Source organism: Balaenoptera physalus, assembly GCF_965194825.1.
Source record: "Balaenoptera physalus genome assembly, chromosome: 8".
In the NCBI taxonomy this organism is placed as follows: Eukaryota; Metazoa; Chordata; class Mammalia; order Artiodactyla; family Balaenopteridae; genus Balaenoptera; species Balaenoptera physalus.
The window spans coordinates 9,988,024-10,005,811 of NC_138887.1; the positions used below are offsets into that span (position 1 = coordinate 9,988,024).

Below are 17,788 nucleotides of genomic sequence, written 5' to 3' on the forward strand. Positions count from 1 at the left end.
TGAAGGATTTAAAGTAAAATATGAACACAACAAGGAGAGAGATGGAAGGTATGAAAAGAACCAAATGGAATTGCTAGAGATGAAAAATACAGTATTTATAGTGAAGATTTCACTGGCCAGGCTTTACAGCAGATCAGACACTATAGAAGAATCAGCAAATTTGAAGACGGAAATGGAAGCCATCCATCTAAAGTACGGAGGTGTGGGGTGGAGAATAAATAGGACCCTGGGGACCTGAGCGACAGCATCAACCAGTTTAACACACTGTATTGAAGAAACGAGAGGAGAGAGGTGGGGCCAGAAAAATATCTTTTAAAATAATTGCTGAAAAATCGCCAAATCTGATAAAAACTAAAAGATCCACGTAGCTCAATAAACCCCAAGCAGGATAAACAAAGAAAATCAGGCATATTATACTCAAGTTGCTGAAAACCAGTGTGAAAGAGAAAAATCTTTAAAAAGGCACACATACAGGGGTATCAAGAATCAACACAGACTTCTTGTCATAAACAATGCAAGGCAGATGACAATGCGATGATATCTTTAAGTAATGAGAGAGAAAAAAAGTGTGCCTAGAATGCAGGGTGAGGTTGGAGAAGTACTAGCAGGAGATGAGGTAGAACAGAAAGTCAGACAGAAAAGCATGGGACACAGTCCAAACAACCTGAAAAATCCCAAGTAAGGCAATGATGGCTGGTATATAACACTAAATATCTCCTTCAGAAGCACTCCCTAGCCTCTCTGGTGGAGTAAAGGTGCACAGTGCATGGCTAAAAGCTTTGGAATCACACACTCCTGGGCTAAATCTTGGCTCTGCTACTTGTGGTGTGATCTTAGGTTGATTATTATTCTGAATTTTTTTTCTCACATATAAAATCTTGTTCTAAAATTTGTAAATAAGACAATTTCAGTTGCAGGATACAAAATCAGTATACCAAAATCAGTGTGTTTCTTCTATACACTAACAATGAACTATCAGAAAGAGAGATTAACAAAACAATCCCATTTTCAATAACATCAAAAAGAATAGAATTCTTAGGAATATTTTTAACCAAGAAATGATATATCTATACATGGAAAACTAAGACACTGGTGAAAAAAACTGAAGAAGACACAAATAAATGGAAAGATATTCTGCTCATGGCCTGGAAGAATTAATATTATTAAATATCCATACTACCCAAAGTGATCTACAGATTCAATGCAATTCCTATCAAAATTCCAATGGCATTTTTCACAGAGAAAAAACAATCCTAAAATTTGTATGGAACCACAAAAGACCCCAAATACCCAAAGCAATCTTGAGGAAGAACAAATCTGGAGGCATCAGCCCAGTTTCAAAATATATTACAAAGCTACAGTATCAAAACAGTATGGTATTGGCATAGAAACAGACATATAGTTCAATGGAACAGAACAGAAAGCCCAGAAATAAAATCATGCATATATCATTATTTAACTTATAACAAAGTATAAAGAGTATACAACAGGGGAAGAATAGTCTCTTCAATAAATGGTATTTGGAAAACTCAATATTCACATGCAAATGAAGGAAACTGGACCCCTACCTTACACATACACGAAAGTCAACTCAAAATGGATCAAAGACTTGAATGTAAGACCTGAAACCATAAAACTCCTAGAAGAAAACATAGGGGGTAAGTTCCTTGACATCAGTCCTGGCAATGATTTTTTGGATTTGACAACAAAAGCAAAAATAAACAACTGGGACTACATCAAATTAAAAAGCTTCTGCACAGCTGAGGAAACCATCACACACAAAAAAGGCAACTATGGAATGGGAGAAAATATTTGCAAATCATATATCTGATAAGGGGTTAGTATCCAAAATATATAAAGAACTCATACAACGGAATAGCAAAAGACCAAATACTCCAATTAAAAAAATGGGCAGAGGAACTACATAGACATGTTCACAAAGAAGACATACAAATGGCCAACAGACACATGAAAAGGTCCTCAACATCACTAATCATTGGGGAAATGCAAATCAAAACCACAATGAGCTATCATCACCTCACACCCGTTAGGATGGCTATCATCAAAAAGGCAAGAGAGAGTAAGTGTTGGCAAGGATGTGGAAGAAAGGGAACCCTTGTGCACTGCTGATGGGAATGTAAATTGGTGCAGCCACTCTGGAAAACAGTAGGGAGGTTCCTCAAAAAATTAAAAATAGAACTACCATATGATCCAGCAATTCCACTTCTGGGTATGTATCCAAAAGAAATGAAAGCAGGATCTCGAAGAGATATCTACGCTCCCGTGTTCACTGCAGGGTTCTTCACAATCGCTAACATATGGAAACAATCTGAGTGTCTGTCAAAACATGAATGGATAAAGCAGGTGTGGTGTGTGTATATATATATATATATATATATATATATATATATATATGTATAATGGAATATTGTTCAGCCATATGTGACATCCTGTCATTAGCAAAAATGTGGATGGGACTTGAGGGCATCATGCTAAGTGAAATAAGTCACACAGAAAAGGACAAATACTGTATAATATCACTTATAGGTGGAATCTACAAAAGGCAAACTCAAATGGAAATAGAGATTAGAACGTGGTTACCAGAGACTAGGGGTGGGGAAAAAGGAGCTGTTGGTCAGAGTATAAACTTCTAGTTATAAGGTAAGTTCTGGGGATCTAATGTAACTATGATTATTACAGTTAATAATACTGTGTTATATACTTTAAAGTTGCTAAGAGAGTAGATCTTAAATGTTCTCACCACAAAAAAGAAATGGTAATTATGTGACGTGATGCAGGTGTTAGCTAATGCCCTGGTGGTAATCATTTTGCAAGATGTAAGTGTACCAAGACGTTGCAGACCTCAAACTTACAGCATGTTCTATGTCAATCACATCTTGTAAAGCTGGAGAAAATTTAAAACTAAAATGTACAAATAATGTATATAAAACATATAAATGATGTATACAAAGCTGGCAGAGAAGACTTAGCACAGTGCCTGGCACAGAGTAAAGTCTTAACTACGACTATTACACCTCATCTATGTTTCCACAGCAACTAACAAGAATTCTAGCAAAACACCAAGGTTGTTGCCATCATTTCTATCTCTTTCACTAAACTATAGCACTTGGAACAAAGGGGTTATGCTATTTTCACTTCTGTATTACCAGCACCTTAGTATCCAGAGCACGTGGCAGGTGGAATGAGTAATACAGTAATCATGAACCTGCCTGTTTCCATAACAACAATCTGTTGACATGGCCGAGAATTCTGATATCTCAATGTCCAAAGTCTAATTCTAAGACTTCCTCTTCAAACAAAAAGTAGAACACAAAAATTTTTGGCCAAATCATACTGTTTTGTAGTTCTAGAAACATGATCATAGAAGCAACAGAAGCTACCAAAGATTTCTAAGCAAGGGAATAATATTGCCACATCTACGTGTAGGTCACCTATCCAACAGGAGCCTGAGGGATGCCCTAGAATTGAAGCCAGAGTGATCAGCTAAGCAGCTACTGTGAAAGTCCGTGGGAGAGAGAGGACCCAACACAGAGGAGAAACGGCAAACACAATGAAGAAGGGCCCAGCAGGGGAGAGGTTCAAGTGGAAGACTTGGTCATTCATTATACACGAGCATTAAACGAGATGAAGCAATCAAGGATAGACCCAAGGTTTCTATGTGAGTGATGAAATAAATAGGGATACCACTGGAAGCGGGGAACAAAGAAACATGGGCATTAGAAGGGCAGCAACGCAGGGGTGAAAACATATTGATCGTGCATCGGTCATGATGTGCGGGTGGATTCAGGGATGTGCAGTAGAGCAGCTGGAGCTGAGGGAAAGGTCTCACGCTGGAGATAAAGATTTGGAAATAATAACCAGCATGCAAAAAATAGCTGAAGCCACAGAAATGGACTGTCACCATCCAGGGTAAACGTGCAGAACAGAAACGTATGACAAGAGTAACACTAATGAACACTGACAGTGGGGAGCACTTGTATTTATACAGCAGATGAAGCGGAAAAGGCTCTAAGATTTAAAAAATAACAGAGGGCCCTGCAAGCCAAGGAAGAACATAACTTCAGGAGAAGAAGGTATAATATCAAGTGTTTAAAGAGAGTAAGAAGTAGAATGAACACCAAAATGAGGCGATCGATTTTGGGACACAGGGCTGACGACCTCATGAAAGTCTGAGGACAGCGGATGGCAGGAGAGACTGAAAAGTGATGGAGGAACGGCACTCGAGCAGACGGATGGATCAATGGAGTGGAACAAAACTGACTGGAAGGTGAGGGAAGCTGAGAATTCAGACGACTCCTTTACAGACCACAGCGGTAAAGGAAAGAGAAGGGCAGGACATTAGCTCAGAAAGAGTCAAAGCTGAGGACCAGGAATTTTAGGAGAGAAGTGACTGAAATCCTGGAAGATGGAGGGAAAAGAATCACTAGAGGAGAGGGACTCAGAGAGGTTAGATAAGTGACTAAAACATAAAACACAAGTCCTAGAAAAGGAAGAGGATTAAAGAACGTATGTCAGAGTTTTAGCCTTCGAGTTAAGGAGTGGAACCTCTTCCTCGGAACGGAAGGGAAGCAGGTGAGAGCAGTTAGAGAGGGATGCCGAGGCGTGTGTGTCTGATGCCTTTATTTCTTCCATAAACGAAGAGGAGCCTCGGTGTCTAACAGGTGGGAAGTGGGTGACACAGTAAGTGTGGTCAAGGTTTTGATTAGCTCCTGCCCGCCTGCCGGGGATGGTAAAAGAAGGGGATGAGAGATAAGGTAAAGAATTACCCAAGTACACCAAGAGCCCAGCTGAGGATGCAACTCTCACCCTCGTAATAAGCAGACTGAAGACTACGCAAGTACTCCCAAAAACGGGCAGGAGGAGGGACCCACAGCGTGCGTCCCACGTTTCAAACGGGCAGAAGGAGTTGCGGAGGGAGAGCAACAGAAAGAAGGAAGTAACGCTGGTGAGGCGCTGGGGAGGGCCTAGCTGCAGTAACGACCAAGAAGGGAAGGGAATATAACGGAAGAAAAGGCAGGAGCAGACGGAAGACTGAAGACCTGCGCGGAGGCTGAAGAGCGGGTCTGGGAGGACGGGAGAGGAACGAGGAGATGACGGCTGGAGGGTCTCTTCCGGATCAATTTCCAATCCTAGCTCGAGCCTCTCCAGGACAAACCCGAAGACCAAAATCCTCTCAACCAACCTTTTTTTAACAACTGAAAAACAACTGCACGGAGATATAATCCACAGCGACTACATTTCTTAAGCATTTGATCATTTGCGGATATTTCTATTATAATGTAAAATACACAATGGAAAACACTTTCATGCTTTTCATTGTTCACATTTTACTTTTTCTTTGTAGGGATTCCTACAAGTGAAATTACTGAATTAAAATATATAAACACAATGCTCTTGAATTATATTAGCAAGAGGAACACACTATTTTAGCCGTCCAGACTTCTCCCTCTATAAACTTTTAAATAAAAACAAGGTAATAATAGACATGTTATTTGGTAAGGTTTCTTTTTTTTTTAACTTAATATTTTAAAACATCTTTCTATGTAGTACATCTCTATCTACCATATCTTTTAAAATGACTGCATAGCAATCCATCGCATGACATGATCACTTATTTCACCAACCTCTTACCATTAAAACATTTAGATTATTTCTTTTTTTTGTTATGTAGATGCTGCTGCACTGAACATTTTTGTAATACATCTTTGCACAATGGCCTGATTATCTCCTTGTGAAAAAATCTGTGTCTGTGAGATTGCTGGGTTAAAGAGTATATATATTTTTAGGGCTTCTGACACATGCTCCACACTGTTCTCCAGAAGAGTTACACCAGGTAATACTCCCACCTGTAGTGTAAATGAGATGACCCAAGTCATGAGCATCACTTTTCTTCATGATATCCGACGACCTTACAGAGGGAGAAATCGGCAACTCATTTTTAAATTTACATTACAAAAACTGTAAGAATCAATATTTTTCACGTATGTATAGGCCATTTACACAGGCTTCTGTGTGGAATTTCTCTTTATATCCTCTCTTTGTCCATTTTTTTTTTTTTTTTTTTTTACACTGGGAGGTTCATGTTTCTGTGTATATTGGTAAGATCTAGTTACATATTAAAGAAATATTAATCATTTTGGGCGAACAGATATTAGGACTATTTTTTACCCTGAGTCTGTCTTTTCATTTTGTGTTCATATCATGTACTAATAATGCTTTTTAATGTACTCAAATCTATCAATCTTTTCCTTTGGCAGGAGAAGCAGAGAGGAAAACAGGATTTCTTGAGAAGAAAACACTGTCCTTCATTTTCCAAAGCTGTTTTCTCTGCTGTCCTTACTTATTTACCCAAATTGGAAACATGGTATGAATCAAAACAATCATTTCTGAAAGAAGGATTAATAACTTAGACTACATGAACATATACGGGATTATAAAATGCTTTTCATTTTAGTATTATCTTGGTGCCACTTGCCTTAAGAAAGCCTCTAATAAGAACATAAGAGAACTTATTTTCAAAGGAATTTCATTAAAGAGTGAAAATGAAAAACGTAACATACATGCATCCTTGCAAATGTGGGATATGTTAAATGAATAAGAAGAACACACAAAACAGTTCTGGAAAATCTTCAGATTTCTAAAGAACCAGGGCCTGCCACGTTGTCACAGATGAGTGGCACCGATAAAGGAGTGTGGACTACGAAACAAACTCAGTAAGGGAGACGATACTTACTATTCCAGAACTAGGATCATTTCCGATGGCGTCTCATAGACCTCGTGTAAATCAATGACCCAAGGATCGTCCTGTGCTAGTTCAAGAACAGCAATTTCATGAATTATTTCTGTCCGACAATCTTGGCCTTTTCTTCTTTTTCTCATGAACTTTGCTGCAAATTCTTTTCCAGAATCTTTCTTTATACATTTCCTCACCACTGCAAATTTCCCCCTAGAATTACACAAAACACATTCACTGTTAAAGCTGACTTTTCAGAGATGATAAATCTTAATAAAATTTCCCAACAGTCATCAGTGGATATTCAAATTTAGGTCATATGCAATCATAAAAGTAGCAATATAACTTGGGAAACACCTCTCTAATCAAATAAAATGTAATGTGTAAATCTGCAAGATTCATTCTTCTAAATACAGAACCAAATATGAAAGCCAATATTTTTTTGCAGCGTTATATATAAATATAACTTAATTTTTCACACATTTATACATAAAAATGATTTAAATCTTAAAAAAGCCATTTGACTTTTTTAGAGAAACTGGTTATGAGAATTCCTAAAATAATGAATTTCACTGTCACTAAGTGACTCTAAGAGGACACTATCACCTTCCAAAATTATAAAAGTTAGGGATCTTATTTATATGACATCATTTCAACTACTGCATCAGCTGGAAATGTCTAGTTTTCCTATAAAGACAGATACAACAAACATTACTTTGATACACTCCACTACCATGTTATTACACTAATAAACAAGTCACAGGGGGGATACGTATAGCATATTGACTAAGGGATAAGGTCTGGAATTAGACAGATGTGGGCTTGAATCCCCAAAACGGCTCTGCCCACTCACTCGATGCATAACCTTGGGCAATTTATTTAACCTCTTATTTAAGAAAAATCTCAGTTTCCTAATCTATAAAAGAGGACACAAACGGAATCTATTTTACAGCGCTGTTGTGAGAATTAAAGAATATAATACATGTCAATTGCTCAGCATGGTACTTGCCACATAGTAAGTACTCAAAAAAATATTAGTAATCAAACAAATCATTAAGTTGTAATAATCATCACCCATAAATATCCAATACTCAAGTTGGAAGGCAACTTAGAAATCATATAGTTTTTTTTTTTTTTAACCTACTGTCAAATGCCAAAGCCATGTCTTCTTTCAAACTGTGAGGTAGTCTTTTCCACCCCTGGGTGCATACTATTTTAACAAGGCTTTCATTACAAGCCTAAACCTGGCTCCAAGTGAAGGGCTGTAGTCCTGGTCTTTTGCTGAGCAGTATAGAAGACCCCCCAGGACAGTCTATCAGGTACTGGACACAGCCAATCATTCCGCATCCCCTTAGGGTTCTGGGATCGCCTCACTGTCATGACTCATAGAACTGCTGGAAAAATGTGCCAACTGAATCTGAAGCAACTGCGCCAAGTATAATCTCATCAAAATGTTACATGATTATTATTTTGCTGATGTTGGCACAATACAACTTAATATGCCTTTAAAAAAACTTGACAGGTTTTCCATATTTCATAAATAAAATAAACGACCTAGATCTTTTTCCTCTTGGAGTTTTTCAAGCCAGTGTCCTCATACTATGGTTTAAAAATATATTTAAAAAATTTCAATGCAAGGCTTTAATTTGCTCTGTTAAATTCTACTTTCTAGGTTTGGGCCCAGCATTCTAGACTACTGACGTAATTTTGAGGACTAAATTCTTCCTTCTTAGCTACTGTTAACCATGATTTTCATGCCCTCTGTATTTCTGTTATACCATCAGCAATAAAAATGTTACATGAAAAAATCCTTAGGCACAGCCCTACAGATGTTCAATTAGGTGGCAATCTACCTGATAGCACCCTAATTCAGAACAAAGTTCTCTGTGTTCAACAGAAATGCGGAAGACTTTTCCAGATTACTAGAGAGATTAAACAATAAACTATGCATCACAGACTAACACCTCTTTTTATTTTACGCCACAAAATCATTAGGCTAATAACATCTCCACTGAGTTTTAAAAGGTTCCTAATGATCTTTGGATTCCTTTAAGGAAGAGAAAAAAATCATCAATAGTTTGATTTTTTTTATACCTATATTTCTGAAGTTTCAAAAGAAGAGAAAAAAGAGAAAGCCTATTTTGTAAAAAACTGACCACCATAATTGACAACAAGCGTCTTGCTATTAAATTAGAAATGGCTGGGTTGAACTACCTTCAAAGTACTCTCACATGAAACACACAGATATCTATTGCTACCATACCTAACATTCAAGGCAACAGTACTGTGTCGTAGTAAAATACTACTTCTTACCTATCTGGCCTGAAGGTATATTTCCAAAGACCAGAGACTCAACAGAGAAATGGACCCCACACATCACTAACCTGTAAACTCTGGGAACCCTTGCTACAGAAGAACCATTGCTTAATTCAGGGGCCAGAGGCAAACACGGGGAGAGACCTAAACTTATCTGATGTCTGTGGCCAGGCACCCATTTCTTTGGGTCACCACAGTAGGTCCCACGGCTCTCCTCCCACTCCAATCACTACTCTTGACACCACCTTTGTTTTTGAGGAAGCATTCCTCATGGCTGTAGGTCTACCCTTTTCTTTCCCCCATATCATACACTATACTGGGAGTGGGCAAACTTTTCTGTAAAGGGCCAGATAGCAAATATTTTTGGTTTTGCTGACCAGACGGTCTGATCACTACTGTTCAAGTCTGCTGTTGTAGAGTGAAAGCAGCTGGAGACAACAGGTAAATGAATGGGAGTGGCTGGGTTTAAAAAAAAAACACACTTTACCAACACAAAATGTGAATTTCACATAGTTTCCATGTCATTAAATATGACTTTTCTTTTGACTTTTTTCAATCATTTCAAAATGTAAAAATCATTCTATATAGCTGGCGAGCTTTACAAAAACAGGCAGCCAGCAGTAGGTTGCCAACCCGTGCACTATTCCACGCTGAAGAAAACTCTTCTACCGTTCTGATACTGCACACCACTGAAACTGACAGCAAGGCAGCAGATCACAAGGGTCTGAGGAGACGCGCACTGCCTTCATCTCTGAATGACTGGGAGGGAACCCTTAAAACTACTCAGAGGGTCAGAAGATGAAACGAGGTTTCTGGGAACCGTTCTTTCTGTAGAGCCACGCGGTACACAGAACTGTGAGACTCGGCCTTCAAGGTGCGGGGTCCTAGTGAACACACTAAGAATTAACACCGTCACAGTGTCCCTAAATTCCACACCCACAGGGGCTCTAGTATGCATGCTTTACCACAACTTCATGGTAAAAACTGTGATTGTACCTCAACTCTAAGTTACTGAGCGTTCTCCAAAGCATGAAATAAATGACGTTTCTCTGACACTAGGGGCCACAGTTACATGCAGAGACTTGAGACTGATGAGGTTCAACGGGCACAAGATGTCTGCTGCACATCTACTTCCTTTGCTGACTTACCCGAAATTCTTCCTGGATCACATCGTTGTTACAGTTTTCGGAGCTCTTCACTCATTTCACAAACATCTATAGTTCACTATTACACACTAAACTGAGAACTCAGGTTTTCATTACCCATTTTTTTTGGGGGGGGGGGAATATCAGAAATGAATACATTTCAGAACTCAATGATAACCCATTCCAGGGTGGTAAGAAAGGAAGGATAAACAATGATAACAACAGGAAGTGACATTTTGAGTCAGAGCCACCAGTCTAAACTTCCTCAGAACAAGGATTGGGCTTTACCAGTGCCCAACTGGTAGAGCCTGGGAAGGCACAGTGAGGGTCTGTAGGTAGGTACGACACGCTAAGGAGTTTGCGCTTTATTTCTCAGGGTAAAAATGGGCACCTACGAGAATTTTTTAAGTAAGGTAAATGTTTTAAAAGGTAGGTCTGAGAGTGTATTATCAAGTGTTAACTAGAAACTAGGGAAGCCAAGAAAATAATTCAGGGTAAGGGGTCTGAAGGAAAGTACCAGCAGTGCAGGCTGGGAAGAGAGAATGCATTTACAAGACATTCAAGGTCAAGATCCGTCAGCACTTCCTGACACGCTGAGTTGCAGGCAGAGATGAGGGCAGAAGGGAAAGGTGGAAGTGGAAGATGACTTGGAGATTTTTAACCTGGGTACTGGGTGATGTGGTACCATCCACTGAGAGAAAGATGAGAATGATAACGGATTTGCGGGGGGCAGAGGGAGGGGGAGCGTGTTAGGTTTTGGATGGGAGAAGTTTGAGGTGCTTTTCTCTGTGAAGAGAACTTTATTTACTAGATGGATTCCAAATATAAGTTCCAGTGTTGGGTTGCCACACAAAGGTGAACAGATAATAAAATATACAAGGTTCAGGCAAAGATAAAAAACTGTAGATGCTAATTTGAGTGGTATATAGAAGAAGCAAAATAAAAGTGAGCTCCGAGGTTCCAGGTTTGATTCTATAATAGATTACAGTAAAGTGCTTTGTTTCTCCCTGTATTCTATTAAAGTTGGTCTGACATATTAGAATTTGTTGCCCTGAGACTGTCTCCTTGGCTGGAGGATGAGTTCCAGGGACCTGGCCTCTTACTCATCTTCGCATCTCCATGTGTAGAGCCCCGCACATGGCAGGTGCTCAAATATGACATCAGATAACACCCTGAGTACATACAATGTTCATGCTATTCTGTTAAAAGAAAAGTTCTATGGCAACTTAACCTCATAAGGTTTAATATTTTAGCCACAATGGACTACTTGCTTTTCTCTTTCTCATTGAATTTTTCTGCACTGTGTTTATTTGTTTTCTTGCCAATGGCTGGAGTATCTTTCATCACTACTAGTAGTAAAATTCCACCCATTCTTTCAGGTCCAGCTCAAATGTTATTTTCCCCAAAAGATTTTCCCATGTGGCATGTCAGCTTGCCGATAAAGGGTGTAGTGACTGATTTGTTAGATTTGGGAATAATTTCCAAGCCTACCAAAGAGCCTTACGTGCTCAATATGTAAGTACAGTATTTGCTTAATAGCACTGGGGTAATGCCTTAAGTGCAAAGAAGTTCCGTTCAAGAAAGACCTAGAAAAGATCTGTCTTCCTTACCTCTGAAAGGAAAACAACAAAAAACAAACTATCTACTGACCCTAAGTGTAAAAATCAGTGAGTCCATCAGATCAGACATCGACATAAGTGACAAGAGCAGGTAAGGCTTTAAAAGCCAGACTCAGTTTTAAATTCTGGCTGGTAACTGTAATCTTGGGCACTTTGCTCAAGCTTTCTGAGTCTCAGATTGCTCACCTGTAAAACGAGGTTGATGGCACTAACCTTGCAGGGTAGTGAACACTAAACAAAATGACATCTCCAAAGTGTGTAGCATCCAGCAAATGATCAGTAATCAGTACACAGCAGCTATTTTTATTGTTTGGGGCATTAATTTCAGATCTACGATAATTTGTAAAAAAAAATAATCATATAGAACAGAGGAGTTTTGGAGGTGATCTAATTTGAACTCTCTACTTGATGCATAAATTCCCTCTATAAGTCGGGTTCCTTCTTCCCTTCCTGAACAAGTGAATCAATGACTGTAGCTACTTAACTTTCTAATGCACTTGGTTCAATAATCAGATTTTATAAAATGTTGTTACTGTAGTTTTGTAAAGAGGCTGAAATTCATTAAATCCTTAAGTTTATGTATTTTTTAAATTTAATTTTTATTTTATATTGGACTATAGTTGAAGGTTTATGTATTTTAAATTAAGATTTTACTTTTACTTTTTTTTTTTTTTTTAAGATTTTACTTTTAACACTGTAAGCCCCAACTTTTCAAAATTAAAACAGCTGACTTAATGAAGCATCTGCCTTAGAGCAGGAGCCATATTTCCTAAGTAATGTCTGATGCTGAATCACAAACATAGCCAACTGTTTTTACCCATCCAAAAATACTGGATTATCCAAAACTGGAAATATTTTTCAAACTAATGATAAACTGCCAAGAAATCTTAAATAACAGTTTTCCTCAAACAAGGTGCAATTTCTACGTGGATAGTATTATTTAACAAGGGTCTTTACTTCTAAAGAAACTACAGCTTACAATTTATGACATATGCTTAAGTAGCTGTAAGGTACTAAACCTGAAGCCATTACCTACAGACAGGAATCTAGGTAAAGGACACCCACCTCCCGAAACACATCCACCTGTGCATCCCCTTCGGCTCGAACACCCTCTAAGTCTCTGATAAAAATCCTTCCTTGTTCCTGTTACTCCCAAGAGCTCTGAGGATAATGAGATAGGACGTCCCTGTCTACCATAAGGCCCAGCTGAGACAGGCTGGGACCTGGGACCCTTCACCTGAGTGCTTGTACCTGGACAAACATCTCGTCGAGCAACAGAATACAAAGAAGCGCTAAGGGCCTAAGAAAAACTGCACGCATGCGCAGGTGCGGTCAATTATGAACAATAAGATACAAAAAGGCCACAGACCAACTGCCACTTCTGAGAAGCTGCGAGCAAAAGTGGGGGGCTGCACGTGATACCTGCACACAGCACCACCAAGGGGGTGGGCAGACCACCGAAGCCACCCCTCCAGCCCGACCCACCCATCGGCTCCCACCCTCACCTCATTTAAGGGACCAGCCCCCCACCACCACCTTGGGGAGCGAGCAAGGACACCTGCTTCTTGTTTTCATTCCCTCGTGCTGCAGCACGGAGTCCCAGTAAAGCCTTGCCTGGAACACTCCTCTGGCCTCTTATCCATTGCTATTGATTAAAGAGTCCAAGGACCCAGGTGGGTGACACAACCGGGGAGGGAAGCATATGACACCGAAGCTGGGCGGGGCTTGTTCCAATTTGGAACTCATTAACCTGTCCGCTCATAAAAACGATGGGAAATTGCTTTAGCCACAAGATAGACTACGGATTGTTCTTTGAGAAACATCTGTGGTATAATGGAAGTGATTTCAAAGAGTCCCAGCTCAGGTGATTCTCACAAGACTCAGTCTGTGTCTTGATTTTCTCATCTGAAAAATGGGACTCCCCAAACCTGCTTGTGATGAGAAGTAAATGAGATCATGCAAGTGAAAGCACCTGTAAAACTGTAGAGCCCCTATACATTTATGAAGGACCCGTTCCAGCAGAGAACTCATATTTATACCTTTTTTCCTCCCACAGGAAACGTCAACTATGAGTATGTAATAATATAAAAAACAAAAGATGTTCTTTTGACTTTAAAGATCTCTTTTTTCTGAAGATAAAATGTATGAGTATGTCAACAAATGTTCAAGTTGAGGACTAGGCAAATCATTTGATGTGGAATTAGTATACTTTAAAATTCCTAGAAACATTTTGGTGTTCCTACACTATCGGTTAGAACTCGAGAAGTCAACACTTTGAAAAAAATTCTCAGAACTCAAGGTCACGGCTCCTGCGCCTTGCGTCGTTACTGTGGTTTCCACTGGCACCTGTCCTGCCTCAGAGAAAGGTAACAAGCCTCAGGAATAATAAGTCAAGCTTCCAGCAATAAAAGCAAATTTTACGTCTTATATTTACCCACATTTAGGTTGCTATGGACTCTGCTGGAGACTTGAAAGAAATGTGACATTTCTTAAAATAATCAACATTACATACTTTCATTACTATGGAATCAATATCAACCATTTAAAATGTTTTCTCCAAACAACCATTTCACTGAAAGCTTTATATTTCTGTAAGATAAAATAATGGGAACTCCCAAAAGAACTCAGTTTCTGTGTTTGGACAGTTAGCTCTTCACACCTCTTCAACATTTTCAACTAAATGAAAGGCCATAGAACAAAATGAATAGATCTTTGTTTTTCATACCACATCGTTAAAATACAACATGAGTAATTTTTAAGTTCTGTATCAGCATGAGATCGATTCGTTGTATCAGAAATGCAACCAGAGTTAACAGTTGGAAAAAGATGCAACTTTTCTATCTTACTACAGAAAGGAATACACATAAACACACTTCATTATGTCAAAACTACAACACACAGGCAAAACTTATAAACCTTAAACAAAGAGCTTCTAACACAAAACACAGCTTTTTCTTCCTGAGACTTCTGAACAGTTCTCTTGTCTTTTGGAATGAGGTTTTATTACTTTTGCAACAGACAAGAAGTATTTTGAGGTCGTGCACGTTTTCCTGTTTTTGCCTTTTGGTTACATGTAAAATACCATTCACTGAGCTACACAATGAATTGCATTTTTTGAGTGCGCCCCGGAAGCTAAGTACAGCCTTTATGCTACGGATGTGTTTAATTTATTTAGTTCTCTCAACAACTCTATGAGGCTATCAATGGTTAGGTAACTTACTCAAGTACACATAACTAGTAAGTAAAGAGCCAAGACTCAATCACGGTCTGACTCCAAAGTCCATGTTCTTGACTACTGCATTACACTTCTCCGTGATGAAAAGAGAACCAAAAAGAAACAAATACATTCGTTCTCTTTTTCAGTTTTAGGCTCTTATATCAAGTATCTAACTGCATTGTTCTGCTGCTTCAGGAATTATTACTTACGTAAAGAAATTTATATAAGAAGAGATATGTAGAAGACGTCATAACCTTCAAACAAACACACTTTATAGGCGAGCTAATTTTATAATAGAGAGAGTAAAATGAAAGTTGAAACATTCCCGGAGGAATTGTCACACAGCTGGTAGGGCACAAATCAATTTTTTTTCAGATTAAATCATTTACTGCAAAGTCTACAAGACAGCGCTTGCCACCTGAAGACATTTCAGTTTTGTAATATGTTCTCGTTTTGTGGAATGAAGCCAGACAACCAAACAACGGAGAGTCCTAGTTTTCCTTCTTCAAGAAATCAGGGTTACTTCAGAATGTCTGGAATTTTGACCAATTAGAATACCTACATGAGTCAGTAGCTGTCTACCTCTTCCTTTGTCATAAAGCATGCACAGATCCAGTTAATTAGTGCCTAGCACAGTGAAGTAAATCTTCTCCCAGAAAGATGTTTCTCCTTGTAACATTTGGAATAAATAAGACACTTTTAAGGTAGGTTTCCTTGCCAAAAAAACTATTCCTAAAAGTTACCTTAATAGTTGTAAGGCAGCTTGTTTTTAATATTGTAATCACTGTTACAAGGACTTCTTTTTCCAAGAGCCCCAGGTGAAGGCTGTTACAACTGTCGGGCCCTTTCCCCATTACAACGCGGCGCGGTTTTGCAACCATGTGCTATGTGCCAGGCCCAGTGGCTTGTGCTTTACAGCCACTGCATCTTCACGACACCCCCGACGGAGACACTGTCACTATGCTGATTTTATGGGTGGCAAACGAGAGGCTGGGGAGTCTAAGTCACCGTCCAAAGGCACACAGAGCAAGCAAGGTGGGGATCTGAGCTCGGGTCTGACCCCAAAGCCTGTGCTTTTGACAACTTCTCCAAACTATTCTCAAAGAAAAAGGGAGTCGCTCCCCAAACCCCTATCACACTCTTGGACCCCTCTTCAACGTACAAGATGTAAAGGATCCAAACAGCCTTCACCTTGAGCAATTTTAAAAAGAGACCGAGTTCTAAGCCCTCCCGACCCCTACAAAGCAAGAGTGGGGAGGGGAAGAGAAAGCAAGGGCCGGTTTTCAGCTGAGAAAGTCAGACGAGGGGCCGAAGCCTACAAGTGAAACCGATCTGAACTTAAAAGGCGCAGGGACCTCATTTCAGAACGAGAGCAGCACAAACCCAAGAAACCGCAACTGAAGTCAGCAGGAGGCGGCTGACATAAGTTCGCCCAGCGCTGGTGCAAAGGAAGCTGTCACGCTCGGCGTTCTGCTCTCTGCTCTGTCACAGCCGCAGAGGGAGAAGCAGGAACCCACAAGTTCCAGGGGCAACACCAGAGCTGCCTTCACACCTCTGCTCTGGCTTCAGACTCACCGCCGCGGGTAAAGGTTCGCAGCGTGGTTCCCACGCCGTCTCGTTAAGTTACCGAGCCAAGGACCACAGAGGCCGAAAGGCCCGGAGCAGAGGAAGGGGTCAAGGTTCTCGGGGACCCGCGCGGGAGACTTTCTCACGGCCGCTACCCGGGGTATACAGCACACGCCGGTGGAGCGCGCCGGCTCGGGGGACGCGGCGCGCGCAAGGGTGGCCGGGGGGCCCTGCCGCCCTAATCGCCGCCCGCACCCAGCTCTGTGCCCGGTTCCGGCGCGCTATCTGCCCCCGCCGGCCTCCCGCACTTATCTGCTCCCCGCCCGCCCGGCCCTCGCCCGCCTCACCTGCCCAGCTCCCGGCCCGGGCTCAGGCTGTAGGCGTCCTGGAAGGGCTCGGTGCACACCGCGGTGCGGATCTCCGTCAGCAGCCCGCGGGGCGGGGGCGGCAGCCGGCGTGGTGTGCTCAGACCCCGGCCGACGCGACCCGAGCCGGGGGCGGCGGCCGGGGAAGAGCCGCCGCTGCCCGGCCTCTCCAGAGGAATCATGGCGCTCGGACGCTCTTTCGTTCCGGCCACCCGGCTCGCTCCGAGCTGCCAGCGGGTCACGGCCCCGCCTCCAGCTGCCTCGAGAACGTCTGAGGAGACCAACTGCTCTGCCCCGCGCCGCGCACAGAGTGCCGCCGGCGGCCTCCTAGCCGTCCGGTCCCGCCCCGCGCTCGGCCCCGCCCCTCCCCTCCCCTCGGCCCCCGCTGAGCTTCCGCGGGGCCGGAGCGCCGCGTGCCTCACGCGCGCCCTCTGCAGCCGAGCGGGAGAAGGTGCAGCCTGGCGGGCGGCCTCGGGGTGGGCCCGGGCAGTCTGCAGGCGACCAACAGCACCACCCTTCTGGCTGGAGGACCCGCTGCGTCAGCCAGTTACGCACCTGCTGAGCATCTGAGAGTTGCAAACCTGAGCCCTGCGTTAATGAAAGGCGTGGGAGCTGCCAGCCGGAGCTTCACGATCCCTTCCCTTGGGCGGGTCAGGAGGGGTGATGAGACTCAGATCAGGGCTGCTGTACAGCACGCGGAAGCTGCCCGGGGCAGCTGGTTCCTTCCCACGTTGAGAGGAGGACGTGGAGGCAAGAGGTGGATAAATATTTTTGAGCTCTCACACCAGCCCTATGAAACAGGCACT

General features: G+C 41.5%; 1 protein-coding gene across 2 annotated transcripts in view; it reads right to left on the minus strand.

The window, feature by feature from the left end:
* STK17A (serine/threonine kinase 17a) overlaps nucleotides 1–17,310 on the minus strand; it is a 38,107-nt gene extending 20,797 nt beyond the window's left edge. Inside the window, exons 1-2 of one of the 2 annotated variants that reach the window (XM_082473600.1) lie at nucleotides 16,965–17,310; nucleotides 6,755–6,967 (exon numbers count right to left, since the gene is read on the minus strand). In XM_082473600.1, coding sequence (XP_082329726.1) covers nucleotides 6,755–6,967; nucleotides 16,965–17,164 — 413 coding nt within the window. In that variant the 5' untranslated portion in view covers nucleotides 17,165–17,310. The remainder of the gene's footprint in view (nucleotides 1–6,754; nucleotides 6,968–16,964) is intronic. The other variant, XM_082473601.1, reaches the window with a different exon arrangement.
* Between the last annotated feature and the right edge of the window lie 478 nt (nucleotides 17,311–17,788).